Below are 14,412 nucleotides of genomic sequence, written 5' to 3' on the forward strand. Positions count from 1 at the left end.
AACTCGTCCTCATACACGACTGCAAAGTGGTATTACTAAGCCCAAAGTATACACTGACGGGACTGTTCGATATGCAAATCTCTATGCAGTAGGTGAACTGACCTCTGTTGATGAAGCGCTAAAGTCGTCAGAGTGGAAAAATGCAATGAAAGAGGAGTATGATGCGCTGCAACGCAATGGCACTTGGAGCCTGGTTTCACCGCCTCAAGGGAAGAACCTCATTGACTGTAAGTGGGTGTACAAAATCAAGAGAAGAGCCGATGGACAAATAGATCGTTACAAGGCACGCTTAGTGGCTAAAGGTTTCAAACAGAGGTATGGAATTGACTATGAGGATACATTTAGTCCAGTAGTCAAAATTGCAACTGTGAGATTAGTATTGTCATTAGCAGTGGCAAGAGGATGGTGTCTTAGGCAGCTAGATGTTCAGAACGCGTTCCTTCATGGTGTTCTGGAAGAGGAGGTTTACATGAGACAACCACCTGGGTTTGAAAGTAACAAATTTCCATCATTCGTTTGCAAACTCAAGAAAGCCATTTATGGTCTTAAACAAGCTCCAAGAGCTTGGTACTCTCGGCTAAGTACAAAACTTGTTGACCTTGGCTTTGTTCCTACGAAGTCAGATGCATCTCTCTTCATTTACAGGAAAGGTAGTGTGGAGATATATATGCTGATATATGTTGATGACATTATTGTTACTAGTTCCTCTCAAGATGTTGTGAATGTGTTGCTGAAAGCTCTGAGAGAAGACTTTGCACTGAAGGATCTCGGTGACTTGCATTACTTTCTGGGCATTGAAGTAGAAAAGAAACCAAGTGGTGATCTGCTCTTGACTCAGAGAAAGTATGCTAAGGATATTTTGACTAGGATGGGCATGTTGAAGTGCAAGCCTGTTTCTACTCCCATGTCGTCAACAGAGAAAGTGTCACAGTATGATGGTGATCCACTCGGGCCTGAGGATTGTACCAGGTACAGAAGCATAGTTGGAGCACTGCAATATGTCACTCTTACTCGCTCGGATTTGGCATTTGCTGTTAACAAAGTCTATCAATATTTACACTCACCAACTATAGCACATTGGACGACAGTTAAAAGAATTGTTAGATATCTAAAGTTCTCAGAGAATGTTGGCTTGCTGATTCGCAAGCGGTCTCCAATGGTGGTGAGCGCATTTTCAGATGCAGATTGGGCGGGCTGTAGAGATGACTGGAGATCCACAGGAGGCTTTGCTGTGTTTCTTGGATCAAATGTTATCTCATGGAGTGCTAGGAAGCAACCCACGGTGTCAAGGTCCAGCACAGAAGCCGAATACAAATCTATGGCCAACGCTACAACCGAGATGATATGGGTGGAGCAGTTGCTTGGTGAGCTTGGAGTAAAATTGAAGTCTAGACCTCGCCTCTGGTGTGATAATTTAGGGGCTACGTATTTGTCTGCGAATCCGGTGTTTCATGCCAGAGCTAAACATATAGAAATTCACTTTCATTTTGTCCGAGAGAGGATTGCAAGAAGACAACTAGAGGTGAGGTTTATACCAACAAAAGATCAAGTTGCAGATGGCTTTACCAAGGCTCTGCCGCAAAGGAAATTTGAAGAATTCAAGAACAATCTAAATCTTGTAGAGAAGACAAGTATAGATTGAGCGGGGGTGTTAAGATATGTAACAATCTTGTAAACGTGACACGCAAGTATAACACGTCAATGAACGTGGTTGTGTGCACGTCAATCTTGTGTTCGGTTGAGATAGGATTAGTTTGTTAGATCCATATCTAGTTCAATCGAATTCCTTGTAATACAAGTTTGTATATATATATATATATATATATATATATATATATATATATATATATATATATATATATATATATATATATATATATATATATATATATATATATATATATATAAAACACGTATCCGTGATGAGCCAAGATAGGCAATCACGTTTGCTATATTGCTTTTCAAAGCCAACATATTGTACATTATTATATATCTGGAAAAAAAAAACGGTGGTACGCTGTACGTACATTATATCTGAATGAAAGTTTTACCGGTGACGACCTGAATTTTGTTTCTAAGTTTTGGTGTGGAATGCGTAAACACTAGAAACCACGCGCGTCGTTGCCGCGCGCCTGCCCTGAGTGAGACCATCAGTGTGGAGGCTAGCCCATGTGCCTCTGCTTCCTCCATCAAATAGAAAGGATTGCATATATATTGATGTGTTTATTCACTCAGTGATGCAAGATATAAAAAGAGGTACTGATAATAAATCATATTCATGAGACTGTTCTATATTTATAGGGGAAATATAGTATTGGCAACTTTAGTTACATGGTATTAAAAGTTGAGAATGTAACACAAAATGTCACGATTCCGCTGGGAATCGGACGTGAAGGGTTGGAGTGCAGAGTTCAGTTCAGAGAACGAGAGAGAGAGAGAGAGAAATGCGAGAAGACAGTTTCAGAGTAGTTTCTTTCTATTCAGTACACGACCATGATACGGACTTATATACGCGCCCAACAGCCAACTCATGGCTCACCAAAAACCAATGCGAGCTACACGGTCTAACCAACCCAGCAACACACCAGCCTGTGGCCCAGGCGTCAGCCGCTGATGACTACTCCTGTCTCACCTCCTTCTCTGCTGCCGGATCTTGCAGTCTTCTGAACCGCACCTTTCTTCCCAATCCTGACACACAATTTACTGCATAGACTATTACTTGAAGGATATATTAATTTACGTAAAAGCTTTAGATAATTTGAGGGTAAGGGAAACTGAAGTCTACCACTTTGCCGAAGCTATTGGGTAAGCATATATAAAGAGAAGAATAAGCAAAAGTTGTTTATCTGAAGGCATGTAGATGGCAGTGACTTTAAACACTCATATAAATGGTACTGTAATTCGCCTCTGAGGAAAAATCAAATCTGTTGTGCTCTAGCATGAATATTGCTGTACATAACTAAGAAAAGTATCCAAGGATGCAAAACTGTAAAAGGTACTTGTTGATATTTGAATTGCTTCTAATTAATAAAAAGGTGGAAGATGTATGGAGGTACGACAGGGAAGCTACGTGTCCTTTTTATTAGTATAGTAGCTGAATCAGTGATTATACATTTTGAAGCTTAATCTCATTTGATACTCTGTAAAAAAAGATAGCCGTTATGACCAACATTAGTAGTGCAACCATCTTGTCCACCTAAGTGAAGACATTGAAATGAGAACAATGAATGACTCATCATTGAAATAGAAGATAAAAAAATTCTCACAAACTATACAAATTCATCAGTGTTTTCAAGTCGGCCGAGATATCACGATTCTGCATAGAACTATAGATTCAGAAATCAGAGAGCTATGTGCTTGTGTATGTTCACTTGTTCAGAGAGCTATTTGCTTCTGTATGTTCAGAGAGCTATGTGCTTGTGTATGTACAGAAATACATTGGTTCATCATGCACATTCCAGTAATAGCTGACATAAGAGCAACCAAAATTGCAACCATAGGACATACCCTAAACAAGTCCATCTCCTCCAGCAAGCATTTATCTTCTTTCCCTATGATAGTTTTTAGCACTCTGACTCTGACACAGAAATAAACAGATCAATAAACTCATAATCTCTGATAATTTTATCAGTAACTAGATATATTCAGAAAAATACCTTGTCATGATCACTGATTTATAGATGAGTCCAATCAACATACTTAGTCCAAGAAAAGCTCGTAGTTTCACCTTCGGAGGAAATGCAATGACATAAGACTAATCTTGACCAGTAAACATTGAAATAAAATGTATTAAGCCATACGGAGTAGTTTAGTACCTGATTTACAAGATCACAACAAATTAAGGCACTGGTCACAAAAACGCTATATTTTTTTTTCACAATGAGGCACTTCACATTTCACTATTAGAGTTCATCTAGTACAAATTTCACATGCTGTCAATCCCTAGCACAGTCTACTAGCAATCCAGCCAGCTATCTACCGAGATGAGAGTTAACCTTTGTGCGCAGGCAGCATACCATAGGTTAAACCACATCTCAAGTCAGCTCATACATACTCCGGTAAGAACAATAGCAGCCATGATAATTCTCAGGCAATCAACCTAAACTTAGTCAGAACAACTAACAAGGCATAAGGAACATTTGAGAGTTGGACACGTTCAAATGTTCAACACAGAAACTGAATTGCATTCTATTCGATTTAATTCTAGCTGAAATTTGCCAACTTCAATGGAGCTTCGAATTGAAGTGTAAAATTCTGGAGAGCAGCAGCGTAAATCATAATCTTCATTGTAAATTTGTATGTATTAAAAAAATATTGACCAGTACATCAAGCACGTGCAGATTTGCAGTCGCTCACAGGCATAAACTAGAGTGGTTCATTAGCGTTTTATTTCAAACGAGATCGAGAAGAACTCAGATTTTGCCGAGACGATGCCATGGTGATGTGAATGTCACGAATGCAGATTGTTGGGCTGTTACAGTTTGCCTCGCCTTACGATTTAGAAACCGTAGCAAAAAGAACCCTCACCACAGGACGGAGGAGGTGGCATCCGGAGCGACGTGGCGGCGTCGGGCGGGCGCGAGGCGGCGGCGTCAAGCGGGAGAGAGCGGCGTCCCTGGGAGGTGGCGGCATCATGGGGGAGGTGGCGTCATCGGACGGCGACGGCGACGGCGACGGCGGCGGGTGAGGTGACCCCCGAACCCTAGCCCACCGCTCTCCTCCCTCCCGTGGTGCATTGGCAGGAATTTCTCCTGTGTAGGGACGGCACCTGCGTTCCCGGCGAGCGGCGAGGCGAGCGACCAAACAATAACAATCTATGCGTTCCCGGCGAGCTGAGCTAGTCTGTGAAGTGTGAAGATAGACGCCGTTAGCATTTAATGTGGTTCTGCGAACGGCTCCTTCCCATGGAAGCATGGCACTTCTATTGAAAGCTAGTGCCGCTGAATAGGCACTGAGCTCTGAGAAGGTCGGCTTCTCTCAATCGATCACGGGTGGCTTTCTCTCAGTGGCTTCTGATGGAAGACAATGTACACCTGACGTTCATGGGCATGCTAACGACGTCGCTAACTAAAACTAGGATTAAAGGAGAAATGGTTTTAAGCTTGCTTTAAGATTGGTGTATGCCACGTGTCAAGTAAATGGGTGAGGTCTGTCAGATTAAGAAAAAACCAGAATTCGTCACCCACTCGTTTTAGTTTTTTTTCCAACACCACCCTCTTTATTCAGCTAGAAGGATTATAGGTATTACAAACACCATCAGGTGGATTTAAGAACCAAACATGCCGCCTTAACTAAGCATGGATCGAGCTACGAGCCATCCTATGAGCATCGGTATTTGAGTCCCTATGCTCATGTACAAACTCGATACTTCTAAAGCTGCTTTCCTCGCATTAATCTCCCGGATAACATGTCCATAGATTCCGAGATCACCTTGTTGGATACTCTTCACGACATTGAGACAGTCACGGGCTAAGCTAAAACTGTCGGCTTGTAGATCTGAAGCGAGAGCCATCCCTTCTCTGCATGCAATGGATTCCACCACCTCCGGGTCGACAATTTTCCGAAGGACCAGCGCCGAGGCTCCCATAAATCGAGCATCCTCGTCTCTTGCTATTTAGTTAGCGACGATCATCGTAGCCGTTCGTTTTAGATCCAACATTCTTTTTGAGGGGATCGTTTTAGATCCAACTGTGAGAGTCTAAAGGTAATGAACCTAACCAATTTAACAGGCCTATAGGCCAGCCCATCTTAGCCCAGCCACTCGACTCACCCGTTCCCCTGTGTGAGTCGCCCCTCCGTCGGCGTTGCGGTTGCGGACTCCCCTGTCCCCTGCGAGTCGCGTCTCCGCCGCCGATGCGGACTCCACCGCCGTCACGCCTTCGCATCCGTTGAGACTCCCGTCCTCGCTAGTCTGTCACCGAGTTCTTCTCCTCGCAGGCACTCCCCTCCACTCTCTACACGATCTGGTTGCATGGCGCGTCGGCTGCTTCTCCGTCTTGCCGGCGCTCCCCTCCGCGCCATCGAGCATCGTCGTCGTCCTGTAGCCGGTCTCATCGGCGGCGCTCCTCATGACTCTGGCAGTTCCTCCCCGCCATCGCATCAATCGGCATCGGGGCTGCAGGCGACGCGAGTCCAAGGCCAGGCACGCTTGTGGTCACTGATTAGGCATAAACTGTGTTCTCGGTAATGTTGTAAACCGAGTTCCCATTACTGTAAATTCTACAAGTGCTAGCAACCTATGTAAATTGTGACTATTGCCAACCAAATTGTAAAGATTGCCATTGTGCAAGTGTGAGCAAGCTTACCATTGTATTATAAATTGTTTGTAATACTATTGCCGATGAAATGCACAAATGTTATTGCTGGTAATTGCAACTTCAGAGGCTACATCTTTTATCTGGCAACCTGTGACTCTGATTTGCACAAACATATCTGCAGGAACTAATCTTTCTATCTGACTTTCTTTTGTTTGTGTATCTTTTTCTAACCTCAAAGCTTTTTTGACCCCTAGCTAATCCAAAACATCCAAGCCTCATCTACAGTACCAAACTCTATGCCAACTTGAGGTAATAGACTAGGAAGCAAACCCTCCCTAATGATGAACATGATATTATTTATGCTGTTCAAATAAATATTTAATTTGGTGGTGAAGGTGAACTGAAATCTAATCGGATGGACAAAAGGGAACAGTAGTTGCATTACGTACCTATTTTCTTCCATCGTAAATCCCAGATTTTGTTTCCTTCAAGCTTCCATCTTAAACATGTTGATGTTGTTTTGATGCAGATTCTATCCCAGATTTTCTAAATCTATCATTTCAGCACAATCAGATGAGAGGAAACCAGAATCAAATTAGTTAGACCGAGCAGCACCAACACCAACAGATGTCGATCACCGTCGCATGGAACCCGAGCGGCATGATACCTCCGCCTGACTGCACTCGCGCCAAAAAAAGCAAGAGGAACAGCGCCAAAACATCGACTACTCGCGCAAAAAAAGAGGAACCCGCGGCTGTTTTCTACTGAAACAGGCCGTGCACTCGTTGGGCCAAAGCCCAGCGTTGAGAGGAGGGCAGCGCATATACTCTGCTCACCGTCAGATAGGTACGAGTGGTCGGATTTGTTGGCTTGTCGCAACTGCAGAAGAAAGTTCAGGAGGCAACGTTAGACACTTAGGCCCTGTTTGGGAGTAACATATTGTTTTTCAGATGTAAATCATCTCCGCCTGTAATTTACTGTGCACAAGAATACAACTGCATTTTCTTACACTTAGAAAACGTTTGTTTGCGTAACAGCTAGCTTCCGGCTTGTATCAGTTACTGAGTCGCTTGCTTCTCCGATGTGCTTTGTATCTCAAAGGCACAAATAGCAATTTCTCAGCAAATTACATTGCAAATCTCACCAAGTTTAAAAATTTAACAAATATGGAAATACACAATCACATAAACCACAAGGACAAGATCGATATAAGATCCTATCATCAGTAACTAGGCACACCATTCTGATGATCAAATTTAGAAACAAGATTATACAAGCCATCACCCATTTCTTCAGACCAAGTGGCACTTCTCATATCAGTTCACTGTTCACAGCTGCTGCAAGACTGAACCTCAAAGTTCAGATACAAGTATATAGCCAACAAACACATCTTGGGAAAAGAAGAACAATGCAGCAATTTGAGTATGTCGTTAGTGTCTAGAATAAACACATCAAGCCATCAAGGTCTAGAATATATCAATAGATACTAACACATCATCCTAGAAACAAAATCATTCGCATTAAACCTCCTCCGGCGATCACATTGAAAGGACGAGATACATCCAACATCATAATTTAAGCACTAGCAGAGACACGAACAACTTAGATAAAATACCGATCAGATTAACACAAATAGAACTTCTCTAGAACTCACAGTAGGCCATAACCTTTCAAGATCTTCACATATTTGCAGCCTCTAACTTGCAGCACAAAGTTATAAATTTGAGCATGAAACATTGTTAAAATTACAAAGAAGAAATAAGCGCTTTTAGAAATATAAGCAATGAGCTTGTCTACTGGTTCTAGAAAATATGGACAAATTAAAATGCAACACTTTCTGAAAATAAATTGGACTCTCTGATGAACAAAATGAGGTGGAGCAGCAAGCATAATCTCATGGATACAAAATTAAAGTACATTAACCACATGATCTAGAGGTGTGGCCTTTGTTATCTCATTGTATATTGTGTACCTCAAAGTCGATTAATACAATAAGTAAAGCTGGGTACTTTGGTCAAGAAACCACAGGTCCTAGTCTACTAGATATTGATCATTTCAGAGTAGCATATGAGGAATTTGACATGTGAACTTTAATTTTGTTTTCAGCCCTAAAGCCCCAAAACTATAGAGACATAAATAATAGTCAGTACACTTACTTACAGTTCATTAAGTTCCGAGTTTGCTGCCTTCCTTCATCAACCACGTAGCACGGAGTCTTGACTCATAACCAAGAAATATATCTCAGTTCATGGAATCCTTAAAAACCTCAGATGCAAGAATCTTGATATCATCTGGCACATCAGCCATTTCCTTTAACATGGCTAAGCATCTTGTAATTGAAAACTCTTCCTTGACTTATGTTTTGTGCTTTCACAGCAGCTTGCTCTCTTTTGAAATGCATGAAGTCTGACATGGTTTCTTCGATGCGTGGCACCACCTTTTCATCATTTCTTCTCTTAGGTATTCCTTTGGTTGGTCCAGCTGTCCCTGATCTTGAGCTCATATGATCTTCATCGTCATCATTGTCTGAAAGCTTCCCTTCAGCAAGTTGTCCTATTAGGACATCAAAGTTAGCCTAAAAAATCTCTCTCATGATATGATAATATGAAAATGTGTGTAGCTTTACCTTCATACAGTAGGTCATGCACAACCTTCCTAGCTCAGTTTCTTTCCCTTCCACCTCTTCCAATCACATATACATATATGCAGTCAAGCACACACACTGCAGATGGCTTGCACACACGTTGCTTCAATTTATTCTTCTCATGAGAAGTTGCATGCTTCAATTTATGGCGCTGACGATCCACTAGTAATGGATCACTACAATAAGCACCCGTAGCAGTCTATCTTTGGTCTTTCCTTTTCTTCCGATCCCAAGGAAGACATCCATCTCCATCCTAATCCCTACCATTCACGCTTCAAACAACAAAATCGATTGGACTCAATTATTCAACCGTGCACTGAGAAACATACAGAGCTGAATTATTCAACTTCAATTTGGTTTCAATTTCAACCGTGCCATTTCACTCCTCATTCAGATAGGTTTCACACATAATCAACAAGTGCAGGCAAAGAAGCATGTGCAACACATCCAGATTTGTTCCTCAGATAGGTTTCACACATCCAGCATCCAACGCAAGAAGCAGAGATGGGGATTAGGAGAGGACGGTACCTGTTGAGAATCGAGGAACTGGTGTGCTCGCCATGGTCGCCATCGCCGCAGATGCGCTTCTCATCCCAGTCGCTGCTGTAGATTTGGACACCATCGCCCCAGATTCGCTCCTCATCGCCGCGGATGCCGTCGTCGCTCTCCCTGATGCGGTCGTTGAGCCCGTTCTCCCTGATGCCACCGCTCTCCCTGATGTCGCCGCCGCCGCTCTCCCTGATGCCGTCGCTCTCGCTGCGCCACCGCCGAGACGAGCGTGCGAGGCTTCGAGCAAGAGCGAGCCCGATAGCTGTTGTATTTCTTTTCGGGCCTCCAGGGATGTTTATTTTTTTCCGACTGTTTCAGCCCAAAACACCTGTAAATTTAGTAGGCTCACCGGTCATCCAAGCAGCAAGTTTCGTTTCATTGTGGGCTGGAAAAAAAATTACGGGCTGTAATTTAACAGATGTTTTGGACTGATTACAGGGCTTCCACGATCTGATTCCAGCTCGAGCGACGGACGCCGCCCCCGTGCGTTTCAGCCCTCCTTTTTTCTCGGTCCTTTTTTCTCCCGCTCTCCCCCAGTGCGAGCGCCGTCTCTCGTGCCGCCACCTGAGCGACCGCCGCCGCCGCCCTACGCCAGGTGCCCAGGTCTTCGCCGGGAAATTTACGGCTACGAGCACCCACCAGGCATGCTCATCCCTTCTCTTCCTTCCTGCTGTGCGAAACCGTACACGCGAACCCTAAACTTCAGCTAGTATGTGGCTATTTGAATTCGAATCTGATCTAATTGCAAGGGTATACAAGTATTATGCGTACTAACCCATGTCCATTACTGGGTCCGCCCCTGCTTAAGGCCTTGCTTTGTTTCAATGATGTCCGATGTGACCCTGTGCATTGTTTCGAGGAACAGAACCTGTTCTAGATTTTAACAACTGCTCGACTGGCAGGATGTCCAATGTGACCGTGTGCGTGCGGTTCAGACCGCTGAGTCACAAGGAGAGGAAGGCCAATGGTGACAACGTCTGCTTCAAGAAACTGGACTCGGAGTCTTTTGTTTTCAAGGTCTGAACCCTCTTCGGTCTCCTGGTCCCTTTAGCTTTTTTCTGATAAAATGCATATGGTGGATGTTCATGTGTTCTGTTCCTGTATTGCACACCACAACTTTCTAGATCAATCAATTTGCTGAATTGGTTGACAGTTCGCGTGACCACGCCCTTCTGAACAATTGAACATTAACCTGTTTAAGCATCGCCCTACACAATTGTGCTGTAGGGAGTAGGGACTATGAGCAAGAGCGGAATCAGGAACTAGTGAATTGAGGATCAAACACACGCTCTGTTTGTTCTGTGTTAGCTGCATTCATCATCATTTCCCCTGTGACCTTGTTGGTGTGGTGTGACATTTCAATTCTTCTGCTTCTAATGTGTTGGCAAACTCTTGAATTAGGATGAGAGGGAAGAAGATGTCATATTCAGTTTTGACAAGGTGTTCTATGAAGACGCGCAACAGTCTGATGTCTACAACTTCCTTGCAGTGCCCATTGTTTCAGGTTTTGTTTCTTTCTGTTTCATTCTAGATTTGTTCTTCAAGATAGTCAAAGTTGTTTCTTATCACTACACACTTACCATAACTAGATTATCTAATAGTCATTTTTCGATATTCTTGAAACAGATGCTATCAATGGAATAAATGGGACTATAATTACTTATGGTCAGGTATATATTGCTTCATACACATACACACTGTACCCTGATTGACCAGTTGTGCACTTGTTTTACTGCACAGGATGTATATGTGTATCCACTTTTTTTTTCCTCAAAGCAATGCTCGTCGTATTACAACTTTCTAATTTACTGTACAGCCATAATTTGCAGTGCTCCTATGATATCATCAATGTCTTAGCGATCAACTTTTAATCATACTGATATTTATTTCAAATTTGTTTGTGTCTAGACTGGGGCGGGAAAGACTTATAGTATGGAGGTAAATTAAATGTCTTTGAGCTTTAATTTATGGGATAATTACTGATCATGTCACTTCAGCCTTGACCTTACACATTTTTGTAATTTGGAATGTAACATAGGGGCCAAGTATCTTGCATTGCAATGAACAGAAAACTGGACTAGTACAGCGAGTTGTGGATGAGCTTTTTGTATGTTTAGGATCATCAGCAAGCACGTGGACAGTGAAGCTGTCAATGGTAACATACCGGCCTCATGCTGATTTAGAATCCACATTGCTAGTTTTTCCCCCCTTAAGTTGTTAGGTTTGCTGAATAGTAAAATAAGTTGATTTGCCATGTCTCAGGTGGAGATATATTTGGAAAAAGTGAGGTGAGTATTTGGTAGAGAATTTCTCATGCTTCCTCTTTATAAATGTTTTTTGAAGTGCTGCTATGGAGAGGATAAACTTTTATCTGTTCTTATCTCAGGGACCTTCTTGACTTGTCCAAAGACAACCTGCAGATCAAGGAAAGTAAAACCCAAGGAATTTACATTTCTGGAGCAACAGAGGTCAGAATGAAGAACATGGCACCTTCCTTCCATTCTATTTTTCTGTGATATTGAGAAAGAAATACTTGGCATCAGGACCTCCATGCTTTCACTTTGATATCTGGTATCTGTTCAATTACACCTGCAGATATCTATCCTGAACAGTTCAGATGCATTAGAGAACCTTTCTGTAAGTCTTCTTGAGCTTTACTTGGAGTGCCTTTCTATAAGAAGATGCTAATTTAGCTTTGTTGACTTGTCTAAATTACAGCAAGGAATTGCCAACAGAGCTGTTGGGGAAACACGTATCCTCTATTTGTCACTCTAGAGTCCTGAAACAGTTATTCTAAAGTTGATATGGTATGCCATCCTTAATTTAAACAGAAATGAACCTGGCTAGCAGTAGAAGTCACTGCTTATACATTTTCTCAGTACAATATGGATCCACTTCAGATGAGAGGTACGCCAAACATTAGAGTTACATGTTTCTATGTGCATTTATCAATGGGACAAAAACGGATGTTCATGTTGTTTTCTGCATCATGGTTGGATGGTTCCCACTGACCATTGGCAACCTTTGCAACATGCCAACATTGGATAAGTGTTCAAGTTGATTCCTGTATCCCGATATTTTTAAGGCCATTTATAGCCGTCAATATTCAGATTTTATATGCTGTTAATCAAGGATGTATTAAGCTAGTCCCCATTCTTTGCTAAAATGCAATGGCCCTGTGCAAATGCAATTCTCCTTTCTTACTGGAAGGTTGATGTACTGTCCAACTGCTAGATTTCTCTATTCTCAGATGGTTGACTCTGGTATTGCAAAGCAAACATAGTTTCCTAGTCTTATGTTACTGCAATTATGAAGAAAATTATGCTACTGCCTGCAGTTCATAATTGCCTCTTACCCTTACAGGGTAACATCAGGGAAGATTATACTTGTTGACTTGGCTGGTTCTGAGAAAGTCGAGAAAACTGGTGCTGAAGGACGGGTTCTTGACGAGGCAAAGACAATCAACAAATCTCTCTCAGCTCTAGGAAATGTCATCAATGCCTTAACGACTGGTGAGCAGAAAAGGATCATTTTTGGAAGGAACAAACTCAATAAAAAGTTAGCCTGCCATGTGTTTGTGATTAGCTTAACCTGTCATATTCTTTAACCTCCAGGTAAACAGAATCATGTTCCTTTCCGTGACTCAAAACTTACGCGCATTCTTCAAGATGCACTGGTTAGTCTAAAGTTTCTCCAGCACGTTTTTTTTTTCTTGAAGTATATTCAGGATGAATAATATCATGTGGCTTTGTCTAAACGCTAATGCTTGCTTCCAGGGTGGCAACTCAAGAGCAGCATTGCTGTGTTGCTGTTCTCCCAGCCCATCGAATGCACCAGAGAGTCTGTCTACGCTTCGCTTTGGAACCAGGCATGCCAGTCAATCAGTCTCACACCTGTACTGCGCTGCCATAATCCATTGCTCTCTATGATAAATACCCTTTCAGGACAAAGCTCATAAAGGCTTCTCCGAAATTGATTCCCGAGGCGGTGGATAACACCAAGAAGCCCACCATCGAGACTCATGATCAAGATGATCTGCGTGAAAGGATACTGAGCAAGGTCTGTATCAATGAACCCGAGGCGATTGATTTTATTTTATCCTATATTCCCCGTTTGTCTGCATCTTACTCTGAACCAAACTTGTGTTCAGCTAAGGTTGAGCCTGAAGGAGGAGGATGTGGATTTGCTGGAGGAACTGTTCGTGCAGGAAGGCATTATCTTCGATCCCAGTTCCGTCGCGGACATCGACTTGGCATGCCGCGACACTGCAAGCGAGGAGATCTCGTTGCTGATGCAAGCTGTGGAGGAGCTCAAAGAAACCGTGGAAGAGGTAGCGTCAAAACGTCCAAACCTCCATTCTGTCAGTTATTGCTGTTCTCGGGGGCAAGATGACCGCCTTGTGATAATCAGGCTGCCTGCCGGGACGCCAATGTTCTAACTCTGACTACGCGTTGCAGCTCACGGACGAGAACGAAAAGCTAAGGCACAGCCTCCAAGTCGCGCAGGAGATGACCGCTCAGGCTCAGCTTGCCGCCACCGCCGCAGCTGCCCGTAGCCGTACTCTGCTTGATCTCGTGCCGGCAGTCCTCCTCCGGCCCTTTGGGTTTGTAGCAGACTGACGACAGAGCCAATGCCCATTTTCCTGTGAAGAACCATGTCATACACTTGGGCACATAGTGATATAGATCACGGATTCATGGACCATGGTGGTATACAATATACTTGCAGTACAGATGCTGGTATCCTTGGATGTTCAGTCAGTCTGTTTGAAATGCGGCGAGAATACTGATTGCTATGTATGTGTATCAGATATTCGATTTTTTTTTGTGCTGGAAAGTGCCTCCTCCGTAGTTGTTTTTGAGGATTTGCTCTCCCGATCAAGGGGAACCACCATGAGCTAAACTAGGACAGGAAATCCAGAAATGCCTCCTACGAGAAAGAATTAGTAAATGAATCTATTAG

At 42.9% G+C, this 14,412-nt stretch overlaps 2 protein-coding genes and 1 long non-coding RNA gene across 5 annotated transcripts; 1 reads left to right on the forward strand and 2 right to left on the reverse strand.

The window, feature by feature from the left end:
- Positions 1–2,290: 2,290 nt before the first annotated feature.
- LOC136472460 (uncharacterized) lies at positions 2,291–4,937 on the reverse strand. 2 transcript variants are annotated; one of them, XR_010762356.1, is made up of 4 exons: positions 4,528–4,937; positions 3,657–3,727; positions 3,508–3,577; positions 2,291–2,703 (listed from the first exon to the last, which is right to left on the reverse strand). XR_010762356.1 is itself a non-coding variant. In XM_066470162.1 (4 exons), exons 1-4 carry the CDS (start codon positions 4,912–4,914, stop codon positions 2,629–2,631), a joined length of 588 nt encoding a protein of 195 aa, XP_066326259.1. In that variant the 5' UTR covers positions 4,915–4,937; the 3' UTR covers positions 2,291–2,628. The 2 variants fall into 2 exon arrangements, 1 of the variants encoding a protein (XP_066326259.1); XM_066470162.1 differs by having other exon boundaries at positions 2,291–2,688.
- Positions 4,938–7,281: 2,344 nt separating this feature from the next.
- On the reverse strand, positions 7,282–9,706 carry LOC136476633 (uncharacterized). Its single transcript, XR_010763673.1, has 3 exons — positions 9,430–9,706; positions 8,884–9,173; positions 7,282–8,810 (listed from the first exon to the last, which is right to left on the reverse strand). It is a non-coding gene; the product is annotated as an uncharacterized lncRNA (long non-coding RNA).
- A 202-nt stretch (positions 9,707–9,908) lies between these two features.
- LOC136476628 (kinesin-like protein KIN-1) lies at positions 9,909–14,356 on the forward strand. Of its 2 annotated transcripts, XM_066474550.1 has the most exons (17): positions 9,909–10,092; positions 10,353–10,467; positions 10,852–10,954; positions 11,077–11,120; positions 11,359–11,388; positions 11,489–11,605; positions 11,713–11,738; positions 11,837–11,918; positions 12,046–12,087; positions 12,169–12,202; positions 12,282–12,357; positions 12,814–12,962; positions 13,065–13,126; positions 13,227–13,318; positions 13,395–13,509; positions 13,601–13,780; positions 13,908–14,352. In XM_066474550.1, the coding sequence occupies exons 2-17, from the start codon at positions 10,354–10,356 to the stop codon at positions 14,067–14,069; spliced, it is 1,428 nt and encodes a 475-aa protein (XP_066330647.1). In that variant the 5' UTR covers positions 9,909–10,092; position 10,353; the 3' UTR covers positions 14,070–14,352. The 2 variants fall into 2 exon arrangements, with proteins under 2 accessions (XP_066330647.1, XP_066330648.1); XM_066474551.1 differs by lacking the exon at positions 9,909–10,092 and having other exon boundaries at positions 10,181–10,467; positions 13,908–14,356.
- The last annotated feature ends 56 nt before the right edge of the window (positions 14,357–14,412 follow it).

The sequence above is a fragment of the Miscanthus floridulus genome, chromosome 8 (genome assembly GCF_019320115.1).
Source record: "Miscanthus floridulus cultivar M001 chromosome 8, ASM1932011v1, whole genome shotgun sequence".
Taxonomy (NCBI): Eukaryota; Viridiplantae; Streptophyta; class Magnoliopsida; order Poales; family Poaceae; genus Miscanthus; species Miscanthus floridulus.